General features: G+C 40.1%; 1 protein-coding gene and 1 pseudogene across 4 annotated transcripts in view; both read right to left on the reverse strand.

Annotated features, from left to right (window-relative positions):
- Positions 1-26,815, reverse strand: part of SPAG1 (sperm associated antigen 1) — an 84,864-nt gene that overhangs the window by 37,258 nt on the left and 20,791 nt on the right. For all 4 annotated transcript variants that reach the window (XM_025922710.2, XM_086694909.1, XM_086694910.1 and 1 more), the window contains 5 exons: positions 25,987-26,117; positions 23,634-23,740; positions 13,042-13,201; positions 1,821-2,195; positions 1,401-1,500 (listed from right to left, as the gene is read on the reverse strand). In XM_025922710.2, the coding sequence (XP_025778495.2) occupies positions 1,401-1,500; positions 1,821-2,195; positions 13,042-13,201; positions 23,634-23,740; positions 25,987-26,117 (873 nt within the window). The remainder of the gene's footprint in view (positions 1-1,400; positions 1,501-1,820; positions 2,196-13,041; positions 13,202-23,633; positions 23,741-25,986; positions 26,118-26,815) is intronic.
- On the reverse strand, positions 19,570-22,938 carry LOC147571955 (large ribosomal subunit protein mL39 pseudogene; annotated as a pseudogene).

Below are 26,815 nucleotides of genomic sequence, written 5' to 3' on the forward strand. Positions count from 1 at the left end.
ACCAGCTCACAAAATTCTAAAAATACAACAATTAATTAATGTGAGCTAGCACAACAGTGGATGGGGTCTATAGTCAGGCCCAAGTGAACATATACAGTATTTACTTTTAAATACATAAAATTGGGAAAAAGAAATCCAAGCCCTCAACCTTTTTTTAAAAAATTCAGGCACAGATATTATAAGTTTTTACCCATATCAATATACTGATACTATCAATGAAAAATAATTAACTGTTCATCTTTTTTTTTTTTTTAACATTTATTTATCTTTGAGACAGAGAGAGACAGAGCATGAACGGGGGGAGGGTCAGAGAGAGAGAGGGAGACACAGAATCTGAAACAGAGCTGTCAGCACAGAGCCCCACGAGGGGCTCGAACTCACGGACCGCGAGATCGTGACCTGAGCCGAAGTCGGCCGCCTAACTGACTGAGCCACCCAGGCGCCCCTAAACTGTTCATCTTCTTGGAAGGTTATCCACATAAATTATTGTTCAAACTAGGACTTTTGAGAGTGAAAAAGGGTGACAGTAATAATTTTACCACACAAGAGTAAACCAGGACTGTGAACATCAAACCAGGACATACAATTTATTTGCTAGATACTTAATAGTAGCTTCTTTCCAAAGGGCTCCTGAAGCAGGTTTATTCCTTGATAGTGGAAGAAAACAGTACTTTTTATTCATGTAAATATATTCACCAATTTCAGTATGTAACTTGTTGAGTAACATGGGTGACCACAGTGCTTGAAGGATGCAAAGCTGTATGTAAAATATGGTTCTGGTCCTCACAGAGCTCAATATTCAGTGTAGTGGATGACACAAGTACCCACAGGTGTGAGAGTGACAGTGCAAGGGTTATAGCCATTCAAGTGACCAGGAAGGCAAAGAAGAGGGAGGGGTTAGTTGAGCAGGGATTTCAGAAGCAAAGATGTGCAGAGGGCATTACAGACAGTGGACCAAATGAGAGCAGAAAGCTTGTTCAGGGGGCAACGTGGTAAAAAGGGAGCCTATAATTATCTGGAACACCATACTGAGCCACTGAATGCCTATTTGAAACACAAAATAATGCTTCAGGAAAAGTTGTTCTGACACTACAGTGGATTGGAGGCAGCAAAGAGGTTAGATGGAAGGCTTGTCCAGTAGTCTAGGATATGAAAAGAGCGTGAATTAAGGTGGTGGCTATAGAAATGAAAAAAGTTTGCAGTCTTCTGTTAACTGTCTTCAGTTAGAAGTTTATGAAAGAGAAGAATTTATGACTTCCATGTATAATTCAATTAACATGTCTTAAAAAAGTGTCCTAAGAAATCAGACTCATGCAAAAATTTAGTAAGCAATTAAATACTGCATTCATCACACTGGAATGGTAAAACTCTCTTGAGAAACCTGAAAATGGGCAGTTTACCTGGTACAATCTTGAATGCAGCCGCTGCAGTTTCCTTCTTTTAGGTAACACGCTGCTCTATTTGAATATAAAATACTTAGATCATCTGCGCTTCCACTTCCTAAAATCACATTTAATTAAACACGGTTAAAATCCATTAGCGCAGTCACAGTTCAGCACAAGACGACTGAGGTCTCCAGGGACACTGCAGTCCTGCAGGCCGCCCATAATGCGGCGCCCCGGGAGCGGCCCGTGCCCGCAGTGGCCTGCCCGCGCACACACTACGCATTCCACGGTGCTGCCCGCCCAGGTCGGTGCCACCCCGCCCTGGGTCTGTTCCGCATGAAGGAACGCACGCACGCGAGCGCCTGTCACCGGGCGGCGGCCCGGCAGGTCCCGTGAGCCGCAGCCCTAGGGGAGGCGCGGGCGCTGCTCGCCTACCTGCAGGCTCCAGCTGCGCGATCGCCGCCGAGTACTTGAGGATCGCCTCGGGGAACTGCCCGCTTCTGAACAGCTCGTTGCCCTGGCTCTTCAGGCCAGCGGGGCCGAGAGGGGCGGCGGGGGACGGGGGCGCGGCGGTGGGGTCTCCCGCGCCCCGCCCGCCACCAGGGTGCCGGCTGGCGCCGCCCTCCGCCGCCGCCGCCGAAGCACGCGGTCGGCCCCGCTTGTCCGCGCCGGCCCCTGGCGACCGACCCCGCCGCGGCGCGCCCCTCTCCGACCGCTTGCCACCCTCGCTCTTGCCGGTCAGCTTCTTCTGGATGTTGCCCATGGCGCACGGCTCCGCGGCGCTCCTGGCTCCCGCCGGCTCCGCGCCCTCTGTGGGAAGTTGATGCGGGAAGTGAGTGTTTGCATCATCAGGAGAAACTACCTACCGCGGCTGCCGCGGGGGTGTCTGCGCAGACGCACGGCGCAGCGCCCGAGGGGGCGGGTCGCGGGAAAGGCCCGGCGGGCACTGCCCCCGCGGGCGTGGAGGCGCGGTTCCCGGCACTTCCAGGGGCAGGTCTGCTCCGGGGCTGACCGCCTGGCCAGGTCCTCCCGGCCGTGCGTGGAAGCCGCCCCGTAGTTAACTCGTTAAACGCCGACGGGTTCGAGGCGGAACCGCTGTCCAAAGTCATTCCCTATGTCAAAGCATACGTGGCGAGCTACAACTTAGAAAATATGTGTACCCTTCTCCCATTTACAATTTACGAATGAAGTTACTAAACATTGGATACAATAATTAATTGCACCCAACGTCAGAGTACCATTTTCTTACGTTAAAGGACTAGGAGAAAAAGATAATGCGAAAGTGAAATAAAATCCAAGTGATTAAATCATTTAAAAATGAATTTAGCAAAGAAGTGATATAAAATAGGTACCAAGTTTTTAAAGGGAGCCTTAAAAACAATAAATTTCCCATTACAATGCTTATGCAAACGTAAATTCCTTTGATCTTAATTGAAAGATTTCAGAGCCCACTTTGGATCCTCTTTCTCTCCCCCTCCCCTGCTTGAGCTTGTGTGTGCGCCCGCTCAAAGTCTCTCTCTCAAAAATAAACGTTAAAAACAACGAAAGGAAAAAGAAAACCACAAATATTTAAATGAAAATCAGTGGATGCTCACCTTAAGGCAAGCGCTGAGTATAAAAACACACATACAAGTGTAATAACCAAAACTGACTTCATTATGAACACAATAAAAAGATCTTGTTATAGCAATAAATCCTGAGATTGGACCCAGTAAGATTATTAGAGCAAGGCTCCAGTGTTCGTCATCTGGTATCTGCTGCTCAAGTCCCCTCCCAGCATAAAACCAGATAAAAGCATAGATCAGTGTCAGCAGAAACAAGACAATTTAGTACTATTTTCTATTACCTTGTACATTATCCCCTCAAGTCTGTCTATTACTAAATAGCTGCAGTTTATTTGGAACTTAATACGGGTCAATATCTTTACATAATCATTAATCCTCAAACCAAGTATTATCATCCCCACTTTACAAATGGGGCAACAAAGACACAAGGAAAAAGCTAAAGAATGTCCTGGAGCAAAAGAGCTAGAAATCAGCATAACTGGATTATGGGATTCCAGGGAAATGAACTGAAAGTCATACCTCTTCCCTTAAGATTGAAATGTCTTTGAACAGCTTTGTTAGTCTCTACAAAGGTAAGCAGAGGCCCAAACATGAAAGACCTGTGAGTTCTGGCGGTACTGAACTGTGGAACATTCCAGAGGAGTTGTTCAGGAGGTGGCTCCAAAAGTAGCTCAGAGGAGTGCCCTTATCTTGACTCTTCAGATAAGTCCTAATTAGCTTGGGAGTTGCTGATATAAACAGGATCATTGAAGTTTGGGTATGGATGAGGTCACTCAGATCTTCTGAAGGATTCTTAAAAAATACTAATACTTAAAGGATGATCAGAAGAAAAACCTCCAATGGGATGGAGAAGTATATAGAAATGAGAGAAAACCCAGGAGGGAGTACTGCCTCAGAAACCAAGAAAGAGTATTTCAGGGAGAAAGGACTCAACAGTAACAAATATCAAAGGAATGGATGGCCAGCAGTGTCAACTGTATAAGGCCTATGGAGAACCATTAGATCTAAAGCCACAAGGACTTACTTCAGTAGCCTTCAATAGTTTGGGTAGTTGGTAGATGCAAAACTCCTCAACAAAAATAGCACCGAATCCAACAGCCTATACAAGGATTATACACCATGACCAAGTGGGATTTCTCTCAGGAAGTAGTTCAACAGTACAAAATCAATATACACACCACACATGAATAGAATAAGGGGAAAAACCACATGACCACAACTGACATTGAGAAAGTGTTTTACAGGGACACCTGGGGCGCCTGGGTAGCTCAGTTGGTTAAGCATCTGACTCTTGTTCTTAGCTCAGGTCTTGATCTCAGGGTCATGAGTTCAAGCCCTGTGTTGGGCTCCACACGCTGGGTGTGAAGCCTACTTAAAAAAATAAAAATAAGTAAAAACAAAAAGCATTTTACAAAATCCAACACCTTCTCATGACTTAAAAAAAAAAAAAAAAGAAAACCACTCAGAAAACTAGGAACAGAAATGAAATTTCTCAATCTGATAAAGTACAATTATGAAAAACTCAGTCAACATCATATTCAATGGTAGAGTCCTAAAAGTTTTCCCCTGAAGATCAGGAACAAGACAAGGATACTATTTTCACTGCAGCTACTCAACATTATACTGGAAATTGTAGCCTGATCAATTAGGCAAGAAAAAAATAAAATAAATTAAAAAATAAAATAAAATAAGCATCCATATTGGAAGGGAAAAAGTAAAACCATTTATTAACAGATGACATAATTGTTATATATTATTATATATATTTTATATTATGCATATGTGTTTGTATGTGTGTGTTTATATATATGTGTGTGTGTATAACACACACACGCACACACACACACATACTAAAAAGCAAATTCAGCAATTTCAGGGTATAAGATATACTAGCAATGAACAATCTGACAATTACAACAACAGTCCTGTTTACAATAGCGGCATACGAATAAAATTTAGGAATACATTTAACCAAGGAGGTGAAAGACTTGTACGCTGAAAACTACAAATCATTGCTGGAAGAAAACCAACAAATGGAAAGGCATCTCTTCATTACCGATAGGATGACTTAATTTTAAGGTACCCAAAGTTATCTACAGATCTGGCATAATTCCTAACAAATTCTTACAGGCTTTTTTGCAGAAATGGAAAAGCTGATCCTCAAATTCATATGGAATTTACAGGAGTCCAGGATAATCAAAACAATCTTGAAAAAGAACAAAATCAAAGGACTTACACTTCTGATTTCAAAACGTACTAAAAGTTCCAGTAATCAAAACAGTGTGGTACTGACATAAGGATAGACATCTAGACCAACAGAATAGAACTGAGAGTCTGCAAACCCATTCTATGGCCAGTTGATTTTTGACAAGAGTGTCCAAGTCCATTCAATGGGGAAAGAATAATCTGACAAATGGTGTTCAGACAATGCATTTCCACATGCTGAGGGGGAAAAAAAAAAGCTAAGTTGGACCCCTTCCTACATCAATCAATCAAAATAAGTTAGTAATCTAAATATAAGAGCTAAAACCATAAAATTCTTAGAAGAGAACATAAAAGTAAATCTATATGACCTTGGATTTGGCAAAGGATTTTTATATATGACATCAAAGGCACAGGCAACAAAAGAGAAAATAAATTGAGCTTCATCAAAATTAACAACTTTTGTGCATAAAAGGGTATTATTAAGATAGTAAAAAGACAACCCACAGAATGAGAGAAACTGTGTGCAAGGGTCTAGTATCCAGACTATATAAAGTGCACTTATAATGCAACTATAAAGAGACAATCTAATTTTTAAATGGGCAAAGAACTTGATAAACATTCCTCCAAAGAAGCTAAACAAATAATAATAAACACATAAGACTGGTTAACATAGTAAGTCATTAGAAAAATGCAAATCAAAACCATAAGGAGTTACCACTTCACACCCATTATGATGGTTATAATCAAAAAAGTAAACTGTAACAAGTGTTTCAAGGATGTGGAGGAATTAAAATCCTCATATATTGGTGGGACTATAAAATGGTATAGCCACTTTGGAAAATAGTCTGGCAGTTCCTAGAGAAGTTAAAACACTGAGTTGCTATGTAACCCAGCATTCTACTCCAGTTATTAAAATTAAAAACACATGCATAAACACAAAACTTGCATAGCCACATTATTCATAATAGACAAAAAAGTGGAAACAGCCCAAATGTACATCAACAGATAAAGTGTAGTATTATCCATGCAATAGAATATTTGTCCATAAAAAGGAATAAAGTACTGACACATGCTTCAACATGGATGGACCTTGAAACTATTATGCTAAGTAAAAGGAGCCAGACATAAAACACCACATATTGTATGATTCCATTTATATGAGATATTCAGCACAGGCAAATCCACAGAGACAGAAAATAGTGGTTGTCAGGGGAGGGGTGATGGAAGTGACTGTTAATGGGTATGACATTTCTTTTTGTGATGATAAAAAAATGTTCCAGAATTAGACTGTGTTGATGGTTGCACAACCTTGTGAATATATTAAAATCCACTGAACTTGAAAAGGATGAATTTCATGATATATGTATCCTATCTCAATTTAAAAAAAGGAATGCTTATTTCACTTTACCCTTGATGAGTCAGAGGATACTTTCTTTCTTTTTTTTTTTTTTTTAAACCCCCATGTTGGCCAAGTTGATGGGAGAGAAAAGGAATCTTTTCCCTTTTTTATTAGCAATACAAAATTTGTTGATCACTTAATTTATCCATTGGTGATTTATCTGTTCATACACTTTGTTCATTTCAGTACTGGGCTATTTTAACATTTGATTATTGTTTTTTAAAAGCTCTTCATATTATAAGGTTATCAACTGCTTGTCATTTTTCTTAGTTTGTCATTTGTATTTTAATTTTTTTTATAACATCTGACTTATACAGGTTTTTCACTTTTACAGTCAACATCATTTACCTTTCTTTTCATGATTTTGTCTATTAACTCTTTGAAATCCCTACCCTTCCACCTTCCTGATCCCACTGACTCCAGGACAAGAGAAATAACTGTATTTTATTCTTCTGTGAGTTACTATCTAATTTTCTTATATTTCATTTTTAAGTGGGGAATAAGCAACAGCACTAAAGAGGGGCTAGATGCTTAATTTCCTCTGATTGCTTCACAGACTCTGTAAAAAGACAAAATAAATACTAAAGCCTCTGACAGCTAGTTGTATGATGATGGTCACATCTAAATGCTCTCCAGTAGGGAGAGAAAACACAAATAGATGGGGAGTTCCCAAGAAAGCCCAGAAACTCAAATCCCCAGACCTAATCAGCCTGACATATAGATATTTCTTCATACTGGTCCTTGGAAGGGCAGGTGAAGGAAACCTATCATTTGTCTTGTCTCAGTACCTGATACAGAGTAGGTGCTCAATAACTGTCAGCATTAAGTTAAATCCACTGGTTATGTTATACCTCAGTCGGGATGAACTGGGTCTGGCCAACGCAAGTGGTGCTCGCAAGGGAGCAACATTATCAGCCGAGGTTAAACAACACTAAATGCTGCATTTTTCCATGGCCTTCAGGGCTCCCTGCATCATACCCCATAATGACTAGGAATTCTTTCTCGGAATGTGGTGATATGGGGAAACACGTGCAAGGATTCCATCCTAATAACATCCCTCTGGGCTTTCACATTATTTCCTAGAAGTGACTTCGATTTCTCCTGTCTTGTCCGAGGCTCCAGGACCTCTAACAATGGAACTCGGTAAGGTGAGCATAAGATAGCCCCATTGATTTTATTTCATCTTAAAAGGACTACCTCTGTGCTTCTAGCCATTTATTCCACCTATGGATTTGCTTTCCTGATAAAAGGGAACTAACTGGTCTTAACATTTACATTCCTCTCAAGACATTTTTGTTTTCGGAATCTCACATATTTTTAAGTATTCACTTATCTACAAAATAATTATTGAGGGGCACGAATGACAAGATCAGATATGGTTCCCTTAAAGCTCTAGCTGCTTGGAAATCTGAATGAAAATATTGCTTCTCTGTAGTTCTAATGTTAGGGATAACCACCTAACTCAGAGAGAAACATCTTATGAACCTATTAAATGATGTTACATAACAATCCTAACTCAGATTACTAATCATAGACTATTACTCATTGTTTAATGATTAGCCCTTCCCTGTTTATGTTTATTTGTGAGGAGGGCTGTTTAGTATCTCTCCCTCCCCCAGCTTTATTGACATATAATTGACATATAACATTCCTTGTGTAAGTTTAAAGTGTTCAACGTGATGATTTTATATATATACATATACATGCACACATATATACACATATAAATATGTATATACGTATATTGCAAAATGATTACCATAGTAAGGTTACTTAAAACATCCATCACTTTACATAACTTTTTTTTGTAGTGAGAACATTTAAAATATACTTTCTTAGCAACTTTCAAGTATATAATACCACATTTTTAACTATAGTCACCATGCTGTAAATTAGCTCCCCAAAACTTATTCATCTTACAACTGGAAGTTTTCACTCTAACCAACTTATCCCCCATGCCCCCACTCCTGGCAACCACTGTTCTACTCTCTCTTTCTACAAATTTGGCTTTTTTTTACATTCCACACAGAAGTGAGATCATACGGTATTTGCCTTTCTCTGACTTATTTCACTTGGCATAATGTCCTAAAGGTCCACCTATGTTTTTGTACATGGCAGGAATTCCTTCTTTTTTTTTTTTTTTTCAACGTTTATTTATTTTTGGGACAGAGAGAGACAGAGCATGAACAGGCGAGGGGCAGAGAGAGAGGGAGACACAGAATTGGAAACAGGCTCCAGGCTCTGAGCCATCAGCCCAGAGCCCGACGCGGGGCTCGAACTCACGGACCGCGAGATCGTGACCTGGCTGAAGTCGGATGCTTAACCGACTGCGCCACCCAGGCGCCCCTCCTAAAAATATTCTAGTGTGTGTGAGTGTGTGTCTTACATTTACTTTATCCACTTATCTCCTGAAGGACACTTAGGTTGTTTCCATGTCTTGGCTATTGGGAATAATGCTGAAAAGAACAAAAGGGTACAGATACCTCTTTAAGATAGTGATTTCATTTCTATTGAACATATACCCAGAAATAGGATAACTGGACCATATGGTAGTTTTATTCTTAATCTTTTGAGGAACCTCCATACTGTTTTTCATAGTGGCTCCATTAGTTTATATTCCCACCAGCAGTCAGCAGGTGATCCCTTTTCTCCACATCCTTGCCCACATTTGTTATTTCTTATCTCTCTGATGACAGCAATTCAAACACATTTGGGGTGACATCTCATTGTGGCTTTGATTTGCATTTTCCTGATGACTGATGTTGAGCACCCTTTTCTGTATCCACTGGCCATGTGAATATCTTCTTTGGAAAAATGTCTACTCAGTTCTTATGCTCCTTTAATCAAAATTGATCACATTGGTTTTTAACTCACTTGTTCCTCAACATAGGTTCAGCCTCTGATAAGAGTCAGTGAGCACAAGGGAGATAAACACCAAATTACATCTGTTTCTTTGACAGTGTAGCCTGGTGATGTTCAGTCTGGACTTTATAGAGTATAGAACATATACTTTCTTAGTTGGCATCCAGTAACCACTTTTATGAGATAGACTTTGGAGTCACACAGATTTAGGGCCATATCCTAGCCACGTGACTTACAGCCAGTGCATATGCGGCAAATAACTAGAACTGTCTAGGCTTCCATTGCCTAATCTATGAAAGTTTGCATTATAGCTTTCTTGAGAATTAAATAAAATAATCTATATAAAACACTTTCATAGTTCTTCAAATGTGCTAATCTTTCAAAAAAAAAAAAACTAGTAATGAGAAAGGCAGCTCCTGTCAACATGGAGTAAACACACTCCACCCATCTCTCCCACTGAATATAACTAAAAATCTGAAACAGAATTGATGCAGCAGGCACACGAGGACACCGAAAAGTAAATGGTAGCAGCCCAGTTGGGAAAAGGAACTAGAACCTGAAATACCACCAAACCAGCAGTGAGTTTCTGTTTTTTCTTTCCTCTGATATCTCCTAACCTGGGTCAAAGGCCATCTAAAACCCAGAACTGCTGCACTGGGTGTGGGGAGAAAGAGCTTCAGGAGAAGCCCTCTATTTAGTTTATCTAAAGCAACAAGTTAGCTGGCACCTATGAGAGAGAGTTGGGGAAAACCTGGTTTTTCCTTTTTTCCTTTCTATCCAGTCCCAGCCCCCAGCCAATCCTGCAGCAGCTGCAGAGGCAGCAGCAGCCAAGTAGGTACCTAAACTCTTATCTCTGGTCAGAGAAGCTGTGTCCCAAGCATTCTTCCCCATTGCTTTTCTTCTCTGTCCTGTTGCTGTTTAGTCCTGGAGGCACACAGTCATGGGAAGTGTGCGGTAGAATGGGGAAATTAAAAGTCTGGCTTTCTAGCTAGAGGAATGGGAAGGAAAACCATTGGAAACCAGAAAGAGTAGAGAAGAATCACAGAGAGAAGGGAACTCAAGAAAACAATTGCAAAGAATTGTATATGGACTGGACGCACCCTCCAGGTGATCTATATGCATAAAGTGACCCTAAACGTCATTCTGAAAATTTTGAGACCGGAATCACAAGAGAAGACCACTGCCCAGACCCCAGCTAGTCACAGAGTTGTGTACAGGTGGGACAGATCCAAATAGCATTGCAAAGGTCTTGAAACTAAACTGACATTAGAACCATATTCCACAGGAATGCCTGGGTGGCTCAGTTGGTTAAGTGTCTGACTCTTGGTTTTGACTCAGGTCACGATCTCACAGTTTTGTGAGTTCAAGCCCCACATCGGGCTCTGCATTGGCAACACAGAGCCTGCTTGGGATTCTCTCTCCCCTCCCCACCCCCCAGCCCTTCCCCCACTGTGCTGTCTCTGTCTCTCTCAAAATAAATACATAAACTTAAAAAAAAACCCATATTCCACAGAAGTTGGGTAGGAAAACTGTTACCCTAACCTAATCAGATTAACTGCTTTAAAAAAATTCTCCATAAGATTTAAACAAGACTGAAAACCACATAATACTTAAAATTGCTAGTATACAGTACACAATTACTTAACAAATGAGGAAGAGAGAAAATATTAACATTTGGCAAGGGGAAAAGACAATTAAGTAATGCCAAACCCCAGATAACACAGATGTTAATACTCAAAGACTTTTAGTGACTATTATAACCATGTCCAAGAAATAAAGCCAAACTCTCCCAAAATGGACAGAAAGACTTAAAAACTTTGCAGAGAAATGTAAGATTTTTAAAAAATGGAAATTTCAGAGTGGAAAACCACAATAACCAAAATTTAAAATTCACTGAATGGGAGCAACAGTAGATTTGGGATCAAAGAAGAAAAAAATCAGTGAACTTGAATATAGATCAATAGAAACTTTTCAATCGTAAGAAAAAAAGGAAAAAAGCCTCAAGGACTTGTGGGACAATACTAAGTGGTCTAACAATTGTGGCGTAACAGTCCCTGTGGGAAAGGAGAAATAGTATTGTCCCCCCAAAAAAACTTTTGAAGAAATTATGACAGATCATCGGTTACCAAGGTTTGAGGTGAGGGGAGAATTTGGCTAAAAGGAGAGCAAGGAGTCTTTGGTGTGATGGAATTGTTCTGTACCCTGATGGTGGTGGCTGTCACATGAAATTATATACATGTTGGAACTGCATACCAAAAAACTCCATTTTCACTATATGTAAATTTTTTAAAAGAGTTTTTAAATATTTATTCATTTTTGAGAGAGAGTGCGAATGAGCATGAGATGGGGAGGGGCAGAAAGAAAAGGAGAGAGAGAATCCCAAGCAGGTGCTGCACCGCAAGCCCAGAGCCCCACACAGGGCTCGAAACCATGAACCATGAGATCATGACCTGAGCCGAAATCAAGAGTTGGGCACTTAATCGACCGAGCCACCCAGGGTCCCCCCACGTAAGATTTTAAATGATCTCCTTTAATTTTAAGACACTTGGCTTGACACCTTTAGATGAATATAAACCTGTAGAACAATATTTGCTGCCAGAATTTATTTAAAGTGGCTGAAAGGTGAGTCTCAATCCTTGAAAAACTATTTAATGTCTCCTTTTTTTTTAATCCTTTTGATGCCCTCTCTTCTTTTCCTATCTCCCTGGTGCTCTTACTCTGTTTCCTTTTTTCTCTTCCTCCTTTTTTTTCGGTCCCTTTGTCTTTACCCTGTCTTCACTGATCATATATTGTCTTGAGCTATATATCTTATGTTATATTTCTGTCACTGAAAAAATAACAATGTTTACCTCTTTTTTAAGTTGAATGAACATTTTATATTTCTCTTTCAAAATTAAAATATTCTGTCAGTTACTTGCCAAGTTGAGTTCCGTCCATGAATGATTTTCAAAACTGTTGCTTTCCCTTTGAATGCTGGGGTGGGGGGTGGGAGGCTACTCTCAGAAGGGGGTAGAGCCGCCCACCCACCCCCCTACCCCCCACAAGGGAGTAGGTGGATCTTCCCCCTTAAAGCTGATGTAACTATCATTATTTTGTATTATGAAGATAAAAGTTTACCTAGTCTAGATTCTTTTAAAAAAGTTATACCAGAGGTGAAATTATGCCTATTTCTTTTGCATATATAAAAAATTTTTTTGAGAGGCACATGTAGCAATTTCCCAACAATGCATTCATCTTTGTCCTATACTCCTGTGAAGGCAACATATTTTGTTTACAACCAAGTAGATATATACGGAACAATCATCTAGGAGAAAGGTAAAGGTTAAGGTTAAGGTTAACTTGCAAATGGCTGGTACATGGATAATATGATAATATTACTGATATTATCAGTATACCATGATAATCAGGAATTGATCACCAGAGAAGAGTACCAGGTTAAGAAGAAAAATGGGTTTGGAAGATTATATTAGGAAAAACATAAAGAAAAAACTTGCTTGTGAATTTATAAGGTAAAGCTAGAAAGAGTTTGGTAGACTAAGAATTTTGATAGAAAGAGAAAATTTGAGCCAGCTCATCATATAAAAAGGGAGGTTTTTGCATAACCAAAAGAGAAAAGATGTTTTACTCTTATCTCCGCTGTTGTCTTCATGTTTTCTTCTGCTGTCCTTTCCACCTTCATCCTCTGAGTTTTCTACTTCCTGGATTACCATTCTCTTCCCTTTGGTTTCAGTCTTAGGTGCAGGTTTAGAATTTTTCAGATCTCTTTCAACCTCCAACAAGGTCTTCTGCAACATAACCACCATGTTAAAGAAAATTTCTTCCTTTAATTAAAAACATAACCATCCTGTCAGGTAGGAATATGAAGATATTAAAAAGTGAATAAAGATATCTAAGATAACACTTTTTATGGTGACCTTTCTTTCCTTTTTCAAACAACTTCATTGGTTTGTCTGATTATAATCATACATGTCCATGGTTAAAAAACTTAAAGCATAATGAGCATGAAAAAGAAAGAACCACCTGAAATCCTACCACTCTGATAACACTGACATTCTGACATTTCTACATATATTTTTACATGTATGTATATACAGTGAGACACAGTTTTATACAAACAAAATCATGACTCATTTTTTTTGAAGTAATGTTAAAAGTTCTACATGTTTTATGCCAATTAGAATGAAAAATACACATATATCAAAATATTTTTCTTCCCTCCCTTTCCCCAATTTTTTTTTTTTATATACGAAATTTATTGTCAAATTGGTTTCCATACAACACCCAGTGCTCATCCCAAAAGGTGCCCTCCTCAATACCCATCACCCACCCTCTCCTCCCTCCCACCCCCCATCAACCCTTAGTTTGTTCTCAGTTCTCAACAGTCTCTTATGCTTTGGCTCTCTCCCACTCTAACCTCTTTTTTTTTTTTTTTTCCCTTCCCCTCCCCCATGGGTTCCTGTTAAGTTTCTCAGGATCCACATAAGAGTGAAACCATATGGTATCTGTCTTTCTCTATATGGCTTATTTCACTTAGCATCACACTCTCCAGTTCCATCCACGTTGCTACAAAAGGCCATATTTCATTTTTTCTCATTGCCACGTAGTATTCCATTGTGTATATAAACCACAATTTCTTTATCCATTCATCACTTGATGGACATTTAGGCTCTTTCCATAATTTGGCTATTGTTGAGAGTGCTGCTATGAACATTGGGGTACAAGTGCCCCTATGCATCAGTACTCCTGTGTCCCTTGGATAAATTCCTAGCAGTGCTATTGCTGGGTCATAGGGTAGGTCTATTTTTAATTTTCTGAGGAACCTCCACACTGCTTTCCAGAGCGGCTGCACCAATTTGCATTCCCACCAACAGTGCAAGAGGGTTCCCGTTTCTCCACATCCTCTCCAGCATCTATAGTCTCCTGATTTGTTCATTTTGGCCACTCTGACTGGCGTGAGGTGCTACCTGAGTGTGGTTTTGATTTGTATTTCCCTGATAAGGAGCGACACTGAACATCTTTTCATGTGCCTGTTGGCCATCCGGATGTCTTCTTTAGAGAAGTGTCTATTCATGTTTTCTGCCCATTTCTTCACTGGGTTATTTGCTTTTCGGGTGTGGAGTTTGGTGAGCTCTTTATAGATTTTGGATACTAGCCCTTTGTCCGATATGTCATTTGCAAATATCTTTTCCCATTCCGTTGGTTGCCTTTTAGTTTTGTTGGTTGTTTCCTTTGCTGTGCAGAAGCTTTTTATCTTCATAAGGTCCCAGTAATTCACTTTTGCTTTTAATTCCCTTGCCTTTGGGGATGTGTCGAGGAAGAGATTGCTACGGCTGAGGTCAGAGAGGTCTTTTCCTGCTTTCTCCTCTAAGGTTTTGATGGTTTCCTGTCTCACATTCAGGTCCTTTATCCATTTTGAGTTTATTTTTGTGAATGGTGTGAGAAAGTGGTCTAGTTTCAACCTTCTGCATGTTGCTGTCCAGTTCTCCCAGCACCATTTGTTAAAGAGACTGTCTTTTTTCCATTGGATGTTCTTTCCTGCTTTGTCAAAGATTAGTTGGCCATACGTTTGTGGGTCTAGTTCTGGGGTTTCTATTCTATTCCGTTGGTCTATGTGTCTGTTTTTGTGCCAATACCATGCTGTCTTGATGATGACAGCTTTGTAGTAGAGGCTAAAGACTGGGATTGTGATGCCTCCTGCTTTGGTCTTCTTCTTCAAAATTACTTTGGCTATTCGGGGCCTTTTGTGGTTCCATATGAATTTTAGGATTGCTTGTTCTAGTTTCGAGAAGAATGCTGGTGCCATTTTGATTGGGATTGCATTGAATGTGTAGATAGCTTTGGGTAGTATTGACATTTTGACAATATTTATTCTTCCAATCCATGAGCAGGGAACGTCTTTCCATTTCTTTAAATCTTCTTCAATTACCTTCATAAGCTTTCTATACTTTTCAGCATACAGATCCTTTACATCTTTGGTTAGATTTATTCCTAGGTATTTTATGCTTCTTGGTGCAATTGTGAATGGGATCAGTTTCTTTGTCTTTCTGTTGCTTCATTGTTAGTGTATAAGAATGCAACTGATTTCTGTACATTGATTTTGTATCCTGCAACTTTGCTGAATTCATGTATCAGTTCTAGCAGACTTTTGGTGGAGTCTATCGGCTTTTCCATGTATAATATCATGTCATCTGCAAAAAGCGAAAGCTTGACTTCATCTTTGCCAATTTTGATGCCTTTGATTTCCTTTTGTTGTCTGATTGCTGATGCTAGAACTTCCAGCACTATGTTAAACAACAGCGGTGAGAGTGGGCATCCCTGTCGTGTTCCTGATCTCAGGGAAAAAGCTCTCAGTTTTTCCCCGTTGAGGATGATGTTAGCTGTGGGCTTTTCATAAACGGCTTTTATGATCTTTAAGTATGTTCCTTCTATCCCGACTTTCTCAAGGGTTTTTATTAAGAAAGGGTGCTGGATTTTGTCAAAGGCCTTTTCTGCATCGATTGACAGGATCATATGGTTTTTCTCTTTTTTTTTGTTAATGTGATGTATCACGTTGATTGATTTGCGAATGTTGAACCAGCCCTGCATCCCAGGAATGAATCCCACTTGATCATGGTGAATAATTCCTTTTATATGCCGTTGAATTCGATTTGCTAGTATCTTATTGAGAATTTTTGCATCCATATTCATCAGGGATATTGGCCTGTAGTTCTCTTTTTTTACTGGGTCTCTGTCTGGTTTAGGAATCAAAGTAATACTGGCTTCATAGAATGAGTCTGGAAGTTTTCCTTCCCTTTCTATTTCTTGGAATAGCTTGAGAAGGATAGGTATTATCTCTGCTTTAAACGTCTGGTAGAACTCCCCTGGGAAGCCATCTGGTCCTGGACTCTTATTTGTTGGGAGATTTTTGATAACCGATTCAATTTCTTCGCTGGTTATGGGTCTGTTCAAGCTTTCTATTTCCTCCTGATCGAGTTTTGGAAGAGTGTGGGTGTTCAGGAATTTGTCCATTTCTTCCAGGTTGTCCAATTTGTTGGCATATAATTTTTCATAGTATTCCCTGATAATTGTTTGTATCTCTGAGGGATTGGTTGTAATAATTCCATTTTCATTCATGATTTTATCTATTTGGGTCATCTCCCTTTTCTTTCTGAGAAGCCTGGCTAGAGGTTTGTCAATTTTGTTTATTTTTTCAAAAAACCAACTCTTGGTTTCGTTGATCTGCTCTACAGTTTTTTTAGATTCTATATTGTTTATTTCTGCTCTGATCTTTATGATTTCTCTTCTTCTGCTGGGTTTAGGCTGCCTTTGCTGTTCTGCTTCTATTTCCTTTAGGTGTGCTGTTAGATTTTGTATTTGGGATTTTTCTTGTTTCTTGAGATAGGCCTGTATTGCAATGTATTTTCCTCTCAGGACTGCCTTCGCTGCGTCCCAAAGCGTTTGGATTGTTGTATTTTCATTTTCGTTTGTTTCCATATATTTTTTAATTTCTTCTCTAATTGCCTGGTTGACCCACTCATTCGTTAGTAGGGTGTTCTTTAACCTCCATGCTTTTGGAGGTTTTCCAGACGTTTTTCTGTGGTTGATTTCAAGCTTCATAGCATTGTGGTCTGAAAGTATGCATGGTATGATTTCAATTCTTGTAAACTTATGAAGGGCTGTTTTGTGACCCAGTATATGATCTATCTTGGAGAATGTTCCATGTGCACTCGAGAAGAAAGTATATTCTGTTGCTTTGGGATGCAGAGTTCTAAATATATCTGTCAAGTCCATCTGATCCAATGTCTCATTCAGGGCCCTTGTTTCTTTATTGACCGTGTGTCTAGATGATCTATCCATTTCTGTAAGTGGGGTGTTAAAGTCCCCTGCAATTACCACATTCTTCTCAATAAGGTTGCTTATGTTTATGAGTAATTGTTTTATATATTTGGGCGCTCCGGTATTCGGCGCATAGACGTTTATAATTGTTAGCTCTTCCTGATGGATAGACCCTGTCACTATTATATAATGTCCTTCTTCATCTCTTGTTACAGCCTTTAATTTAAAGTCTAGTTTGTCTGATATAAGTATGGCTACTCCAGCTTTCTTTTGGCTTCCAGTAGCATGATAAATAGTTCTCCATCCCCTCACTCTCAATCTAAAGGTGTCCTCAGGTCTAAAATGAGTCTCTTGTAGACAGCAAATAGATGGGTCTTGTTTTTTTATCCATTCTGATACCCTATGTCTTTTGGTTGGCGCATTTAATCCATTTACATTCAGTGTTATTATAGAAAGATATGGATTTAGAGTCATTGTGATGTCTGTATGTTTTATGCTTGTAGTGATGTCTCTGGTACTTTGTCTCACAGGGTCCCCCTTAGGATCTCTTGTAGGGCTGGTTTAGTGGTGACAAATTCCTTCAGTTTTTGTTTGTTTGGGAAGACCTTTATCTCTCCTTCTATTCTAAATGACAGACTTGCTGGATAAAGGATTCTCGGCTGCATATTTTTTCTGTCTAGCACCCTGAAAATCTCGTGCCAATTCTTTCTGGCCTGCCAAGTTTCAAAAGAGAGATCAGTCACGAGTCTTATAGGTCTCCCTTTATATGTGAGGGCACGTTTACCCCTTGCTGCTTTCAGAATTTTCTCTTTATCCTTGTATTTTGCCAGTTTCACTATGATATGTCGTGCAGAAGATCGATTCAAGTTACGTCTGAAGGGAGTTCTCTGTGCCTCTTGGATTTCAATGCCTTTTTCCTTCCCCAGTTCAGGGAAGTTCTCAGCTATTATTTCTTCAAGTACCCCTTCAGCACCTTTCCCTCTCTCTTCCTCCTCTGGGATACCAATTATGCGTATATTATTTCTTTTTAGTGTATCACTTAGTTCTCTAATTTTCCCCTCATACTCCTGGATTTTTTTATCTCTCTTTTTCTCAGCTTCCTCTTTTTCCATAACTTTATCTTCTAGTTCACCTATTCTCTCCTCTGCCTCTTCAATCCGAGCCGTGGTGGTTTCCATTTTGTTATGCATTTCGTTTAAAGCGTTTTTCAGCTCCTCGTGACTGTTCCTTAGTCCCTTGATCTCTGTAGCAAGAGCTTCTCTGCTGTCAGCTATACTGTTTTCAAGCCCAGCGATTAATTTTATGACTATTATTCTAAATTCACTTTCTGTTATATTATTTAAATCCTTTTTGATCAGCTCATTAGCTGTTGTTATTTCCTGGAGATTCTTCTGAGGGGAATTCTTCCGCTTGGTCATTTTGGATAGTCCCTGGCATGGTGAGGACCTGCAGGGCACTTCCCCTGTGCTGTGGTGTATAACTGGAGTTGGTGGGCAGAGCCGCAGTCAGACCTGATGTCTGCCCCCAGCCCACCGCTGTGTCCACAGTCAGACTGGTGTGTGCCTTCTCTTCCCCTCTCCTAGGGGCGGGATTCACTGTGGGGTGGCGTGGCCCCTCTGGGCTACTTGCACACTGCCAGGCTTGTGATGCTGGGGATCTGGCGTCTTAGCTGGGGTGGGTAGGCAAGGTGCACAGGGGCAGGAGGGGCAGGCTTAGCTTGCTTCTCCTTAGGTGATCCACTTCAGAAGGGGCCCTGTGGCAGCAGGAGGGAGTCAGATCCGCTGCCGGAGGTTTGGCTCCGCAGAAGCGCAGAGTTGGGTGTTTGCGCGGAGCGAGCAAGTTCCCTGGCAGGAACTGGTTCTCTTTGGGATTTTGGCTGGGGAGATGGCGCTGGCGAGCGCCTTTGTTCCCCACCAAACTGAGCTCTGTCGTCAGGGGGCTCAGCAGCTCTCCTTCCCTTTGTCCTCCAGCCTTCCCGCTTTCTGAGCAGAGCTGTTAACTTATGACCTCCCAGACGCTAAGTCGCGCTTGCTGTCGGAACACAGTCCGTCAGGCCCCTCCGCTTTTTGCAAGCCAGACTCGGGGGCTCTGCTTGGCCGGCGAGCCGCCCCTCCGCCCCGGCTCCCTCCCGCCAGTCCGTGGAGCGCGCACCGCCTCGCCGCCCTTCCTACCCTCTTCCGTGGGCCTCTCGTCTGCGCTTGGCTCCGGCGACTCCGTTCTGCTAATCCTCTGGCGGTTTTCTGGGTTATTTAGGCAGGTGTAGGTGGAATCTAAGTGATCAGCAGGACGCGCGGTGAGCCCAGCGTCCTCCTACGCCGCCATCTTCCCTCTCCCCTTCCCCCAATTTTTAACAGCTTACAGAGGTATAGCTGACAAACTTGTGTACTTCAAATGCACATGTTGATAGCTTTTGACCATAATAAATATATCCATCATTCCCAAGTTTCTTCCTGTTTCTTTCAACTATCTCCTTTTTGGCCCTCCCCTGTATCAGCTGTTCTTTTTGTTATGATAGGTTAGTTTATATTTTCTAGGATTTTATATAAATAGAATCATACTATATGTACTTTGTTTTTTACTCAGCATAAATATTTTGAAATTCACCCACACTGTTGTATATCTCTATCAGTTCATTCCTTTTTATTGTGAGTAGTAGTCTATAGTATGGATATAACAATTTATCCATTCACCTATTGAAATATGTTTAGGCTGTTATTAATTTTTGGCAATAAAAAAGCCATTAAGAACATCTGTGCATAAATCTTTGTATTGACATATGCTTGCATTTTTCTTGGGTAAATACATAGGAGTGGAATGGTTAGATCATACGGTAGGTGTATGATTTTAAGTTTATTTTTTTCACAGGAAAATATGTATTTTAATTTACCATACATATTTACATTTTAGGAAGTTGCTAGGTCGGTACATTTTCCTCTGTAGGTTTAGTTTGAGCTTCAGTTAGCATTTTCCAAGATCTTTCCAATGACTTATCCCATATTGTAACATGTGCTCTTAAGTGTATAGGTAAAGACAGACCCTGGATTCTTCATACAAGATTCAACTGGGTGGTTTGAAGATTGTGAACTGCTGCCACTTCCTAATGGAAACAAATACTTGTTCTTGGACTAAAAGGACCCTCACTCACATCAATGAAGTGACCAATCTGTGTAGCTTGACTATTCTCTCAGGGTTCTGAGATGACTGCTCTTCTATGAAATCCATTTTATACATGCTGTGTTGAAATATCTCTAATGTCATTTTTGTTTCCACTTCCAGAGTTTCAAATGGAAGATGTTTATAAATTAAAACACGAGCATCTTCTCTGAAGGAACACAGGTTCTCTTTTGTTGGCATCCACTTATCACGTCTCTTATCCAGAACTGCATCATAGCAGAAGGCTCCAGAGATTACAGAAACCTCTGGAGCTCTGACCAAACTGACCACACATTCATCTTTGAATGCTCACCATCATGGCACAAGAATGCTAATAAGCCTTATTCATTTCTACTGGACCATGATCTTTGAAAGTAAGGAATTCAATTTCCTGGGATGTGGTCAAAGGTTTAAACATGTCCCCAGGTTGTCCATCCACAAGACCCAGAATTGACTTCCTGCAGGATCATTCACTTAAATGGATAGCACAACTATAAGGAGTTGAAATGTTTTTATTCGTCACAAAGACAGTGCCAGGGTCAGTTTTCTCATCGTGTTTAAATTCAGTCTTCTCAGTTTGAGGAGTTAATGATAACTGCCTGTTTTTCTCTTTATTAAAGAGATCATTCTGCATTATTTGCTTGTTTGCTTCTTTGTTATTGAGTTTTGAGAAGAACTTAACAGTTCTTCCTCAACTTATAATGGGGTTATGTCCTAATAAGCCCATCGTAAATTGAAAATGCATTTAATACACCTAACTTAGCAAACATTGTAGCTTATTAGCCTAGCCCACCTTAAACGTGCTCAGAACACTGATATTACCCTATGGCTGGGCAAAATCCTCCAGCACAAAGCCTATTTTATAATAAAGTGATGAACACATCATGTAATTTACTGAATACTGAAAGTGAGAAACACAGTGGCTGTATGGGCACAGAACAGTTGTGTCTCGCTTTCCCTGTGTGACCACATGGCTGACTGGGAGCTGCCACTCACTGCCCCTGCCCAGCGTATCACTAGCTCGGAAGAAAATCAAAATTCAAAATTCAAAATTCAAAGTACAGTTTGTACTGAATACATATCACTTTGGCACCATTAGGAAATCAAAAACTTGTAAGTCAAAACATTGTACGTTGGGGACCATGTGTATTTTCGTGATGCAAGTCCTTTGTTGGATATACAATTTGAAAATATTTTTTTTTCCTTAGTCTGTGGTTTGTCCTGTTTTTTCTTCTGATGATGTCTTTCAGAGAGCAAAAGTTTTACATTTTAATGAAGTCCAATTTACCAACTTTTTCTTTTATGAATTTTATCCTATGTTTCCTTCCAGAACTCTTATATTCTAGGTTTTACACTGAGGTATATGATCCATTTTGAGTTAATCTTTGCATATAGTTAAAATATAAATGGTTAAGTCTTGAAAGTTAATATGTAAATATGAAATTATATTGGGTAGTGACATTAAAGGTGGTTCTGCTTGTTTAAAAATTTTTTTTAGAGAGGGGCATCTGGGTGGCTCAGTTGGCTGAGTGTCTGACTCTTGATTTCAGCTCAGGTCGTGATCTCACAGTTCGTGGGATTGAACCCCGTGTTGGGCTCTGTGCTGACAGTATGGAGCCTGCTTAGGATTCTTTCTTCCTCTCTCTCTCTGCTTTTCCCACTCACATGCACTTTCCTTCTCTCTCTCAAAATAAATAAACAAGAAAAAATTTTTAAGAATATTGTCATACAAACTTTTCAATAAATATACCACCATAAAATGGAAATACTATGGGAAAAAGACGTATTTTTTTCAGCTGGGCCCTAAACCTAATCCACGGAAATGCTGACTTGATAAATCCACCAGGGACATTAACTGCTACTGAGAGAGTGAGACAGATAACCCAAAAGGTGCATGTGGAAACAGCGACAACTTACTGCTGAAAGTTTCTCCATGGGTTTCTCATATTTCTAAATCTGTTGTGAGCAGAGGCAATAAATGACATTTGTTCTGGACTATCTTTTTGAGGATGTTTGTACTGAGAACAACTTTGGAAAACAGAGAGTATTTCCCTTCAGAAAAGAGAGAGGTATATTTGCTCTCCAGTATAATAAAGATATTTCCCTCTGGAACAGAATTTTGGATAGGTTTGCTTGTATTCCACTATAAAAGATGGGGGATTCCTAAATTTGGGATTCCTTGGCTGTGATATAAACTTGCTGAGTGTGCAGCATCTATCTGGGCCACTCTGCACCTCCCTGGGGCACTTGGGGGCCAGGGCAACTGACGTGAACTTGAAGCTCATCAGTTTGCTATAGTGTGAATAACACAATACTTTGTGTCTAACCCAGAAGTCTTGCTTCTTCTGCTAGGCTAGCTTGTTAATTTGCAAGAAGGGTAAAATCTCAGACCCCTCACTGTTCTCAACACTTACCTCTACTCTTTAAGCCTCAAAACAGAGCCCAGAGTGCATATATGAATCAGTCTGCTCAGTCAGGCAGCAAACACTGTCAGTGGTGCTATGCTTACCATGCACTCTTCTATGGCCATGGAGCGCGTGCCTAATCCTACCTAGGAAACTTCCATACCACTCTGCATGATAAATTGAGATTGGCTCAGAGAAAAGCATTGCTTACCACACTGCAGGAAAGAGAAAAATTAAATATCCCCATTGTATGATATCACTTATATGTGAAATCTGCAAAAGCCAAATTCATAAAAACAGAAAGTAAAATGGTTTTAACCAGGGGCTGGTGGGGTAAGGACACTGGGGAGATGTTGTTTAAGGGTACAAACTTGCAATGAGTAGATAAATAAGTTCTGGAGAGCTAATGCATAGTAGAGAGATTACAGTCAGCAATACTGTATCCTAAACTTCAAAGCTGCTAAGAGATTAGATCTTAATTGTTCTTACCACAAAAGAGAAATAATTATGTGATATGACAGAGGTCTTAGCTAAAGCTAAGGTGGTGATCATATTGCAATACATAAATGTATCTAATCAACATATGTACACCTTATACAATGTTATATATCTAAATCAATAAATAAATATTTATCCTTCAGAAGTAGGCTTATAGTTTTGGACAATTTAAAAGCCTGCTTTCTTCCACTTCAAATAGATATTAACACTTTAGGGTGTTTGGGATATACCTAGTTTTTAAAGCTGTGACCTAATTCTCAACATCATTCATCCAGCAAGACTGATATCATTTTAACATAAATACAGAAATAATAGAATTAGGTGAGGAATCACTTTCTGTACTTACTTTGGCCAACTCATTATCAGGTTCAACATTCAGTACTTTATTCAAATCTTCTATAGCTTCCTGGAGCTTGTTTTGATGTTTATATGTAGTGGCACGGCGCAGAAGAGCTGAAAATTTACCGAGAAAAAGTTATATCTTTTAATGTACACTAGCATGGTTAGAACATATTTTTCTTTTCTTTTTTTAATGTTTATTTGTTTTTGAGAGAGAGAGAGAGAGAGAGAGAGAGAGAGCTAGCAGAGGAGGGGCAGAGATAGAGGGAGACACAGGATCTGAAGCAGGCTCCCAGCTCTAAGCTGTCAGCACAGAGCCGGACGCGGGGCTCAAACTCACAAACCACAAGATCATAACCTGAGTTGACGTCGGCCACTTACCCAACAGTCACTCAGGTGCCCCTAATTTGGTAACTATTTAAAACTGATAATGAATGCCTTTATAGCCCCATCATTATCCAGGTATAATGAGAGAACTTTGTATAGTTATTATTTTGAGAAGAATCAGGCTTAGAAATTTTGAAAAGTAAGAATTTTATATCTGGTATATTTTAATATGCTATTTAAAATTTTTTTTTTCAACGTTTATTTATTTTTGGGACAGAGAGAGACAGAGCATGAATGGGGGAGGGGCAGAGAGAGAAGGAGACACAGAGTCGGAAACAGGCTCCAGGCTCTGAGCCATCAGCCCAGAGCCCGACGCGGGGCTCGAACTCACGGACCGCGAGATCGTGACCTGGTTGAAGTCGGACGCTTAACCGACTGCGCCACCCAGGCGCCCCTTAATATGCTATTTTAAAATGTAAATTTGACCAATTTGCTTCTAGTCTTAAAATGAGCCATGAATCAAACCATAAGAGACTCTTAAATACAGAGAACAAACTGAGGGTTGATGAGGTAGGGGCAGGAGAGAGGGGAAAATGGGTGACAGGCATTAAGGAGGGTACGTGGGATGAGCACTGCGTGTTGTATGTAAGCGATGAATCATGGGAATCTACTCCCGAAGCCAAGAGCACACTGTATACACTGTATGTTAGCTAACCTGACAATAAATAACGTTAAAAAAAAAAAAGAATGAGCCATGAACCTCTGGTTTCTGCACACCCATGTTCACAGTCACAAAAGATTACATTCAATGTGAAAAAAATTAAGTGTTTATATTTACTCAAATACATAAACACTTAAAGAAATAGAGTCCGGGTGCCTGGATGGCTCAGTCGGTTAAACGTCTGACTCGGCTCAAGTCATGATCTCATGGTTCATGAGTTTGACTCCCACATCGGGCTCTGTGCTGACAGCTCACAGCCTGGAGCCTGCTTCAGATTCTGTGTCACCCTCTCTCTCAGCCCCTCCCCTGCTCACACTCTGTCTCTCTCTCTCAAAAATAAAATAAACATTAAAAAAATTTTTTTAAAAGAAATAGAAAGAGTCTATTGTAAATTATGCTACTCCCTTGTGGAGTGATTGCTTCTTGATAACAGAAAAGGAAAGCAAAGTCTGACTTGTATACCTTGGACATAGACCATGGCAAAGTTGTGCAGTCACAGAGACAGGAAATCAGAACAGAGTGCTGGTGTTGGTGAAAACATATAGTTGGTTTTGGACACATTTAAAATGTCTATGGACATATAAGTGGAAATGCCCACAAAGCCACTGGTAGAAGGTTCTAGAGCTCTGGTGTGGGCTTATTATATTAATAAATGTTAGAAAATCTGTATTAAATTACACTTAGATATTTTTTGGATAAAAAGATAGTTTGATAAGTAAGTAACAAGAAGGCAAATATTGGGACACCTGGGTGGCTTAGTCGGTTAAGCATCCGACTTCTGCTCAGGTCATGATCTCATGGTTCGTGAGTTCAAGCCCCACATTAGGCTCTCTGCTGTCAGCACAGAGTCCGCTTCGGATCCTCTGTCCCCCTCTCTCACTGCCCCTCCCCCGCTCATTCATTTTCTCTCTCTCTCTGTCAAAACAAATAAACATTAAATAGAAGATTTTAAAAAAAGACAGGGGAGCCTGGGTAGCTCACTTGGTTAAGCATCCCACTTCGGCTCAGGTCATGATCTCATGGTTTGTGAGTTTGAGCTCAGAGCCTGGAGTCTGTTTCAGATTCTGTGTCTCCCTCCCTCTCTCTCTGCTCCTACCAAACTCACACCCCTGGCATTATTAACTACTTCAATACAAATAACCAGGAATTCAAATTCTAAGTTAAACTTGAAGTTAAAAGTCACTTTATGAAGATGATGATTCACATATAGAAATTAGAGTGTATTTGAAATATTCTTAGTATAATTACAGTGTGTACAAATGGTCCAACAAATCCTGATGTAAATTTAAAGCATTCTATGAATAGTTTTTACCCTTTAAGTTTCCAGGTTCTAACTCCAACACCTTTTCACAATCCTGAAAAGCACTGTTCCAGTTCTGTAGCTTGAGTTCTGCTTGAGCGCGATTGTTATAGGCCACTACATTGGGAAGCACTGATATACTCCTACAAGAGAGACACTTATTGGCAACAAGTTGACCAGAGGAAAACATATGAAGATAGAGAAACTCAGGTAAAGTTGTAAAGAGAACAATCATAGCCCATGCCATGGGTGGCATTGTGTCCCCAAAACTCATGCTGAAGTCCTCATCCCCAGTAGCTCAGAACATAACTATATTTGGACGTTGTCTTTACAGAGATGATGAAGTCAAAATGAGGTCATGATGGTGTACCTTCATCCAATATGACTGGTGTCCTTATAAGAAGAGATTAGAACACAGACACATGCCGAGGAAAGACCACTTGAAGACACAGAGAGAAGACAGTCACCTACAAGCCAGAACAGGGGCCCAGAAGACGCCAGCCCTCCTGACACTTTGATCAGATTTGTAGCCTCCAGGATGGTGAGAAAATACATTTCTGTTTGAGCCCCTCAGTCTGTGGCACTTTATTATGGCAGTCCTAGCAAGCTAATACAGCCTGCAGGATCAAAAGCAATAAAATACAGCTCTGTAAACATACTGAATCACTATTTACACAGATGCTTAAATATCCAGTTAAGCAGTTTAAGGTTGGCTCTGGCTTTACAAGTGACATGGTAACCTAAACGCCCATAGATCTCCCAAAAAACCAGTTTAGTTAACATCAAATACATGTTTTGACCCCTTAGAGACAATTTCCTAGTACAAAAAAAATGGAGCAAT

This window comes from Puma concolor, chromosome F2, assembly GCF_028749965.1.
Source record: "Puma concolor isolate L17-30 chromosome F2, mPumCon1.1.hap2, whole genome shotgun sequence".
Classification (NCBI taxonomy): Eukaryota; Metazoa; Chordata; class Mammalia; order Carnivora; family Felidae; genus Puma; species Puma concolor.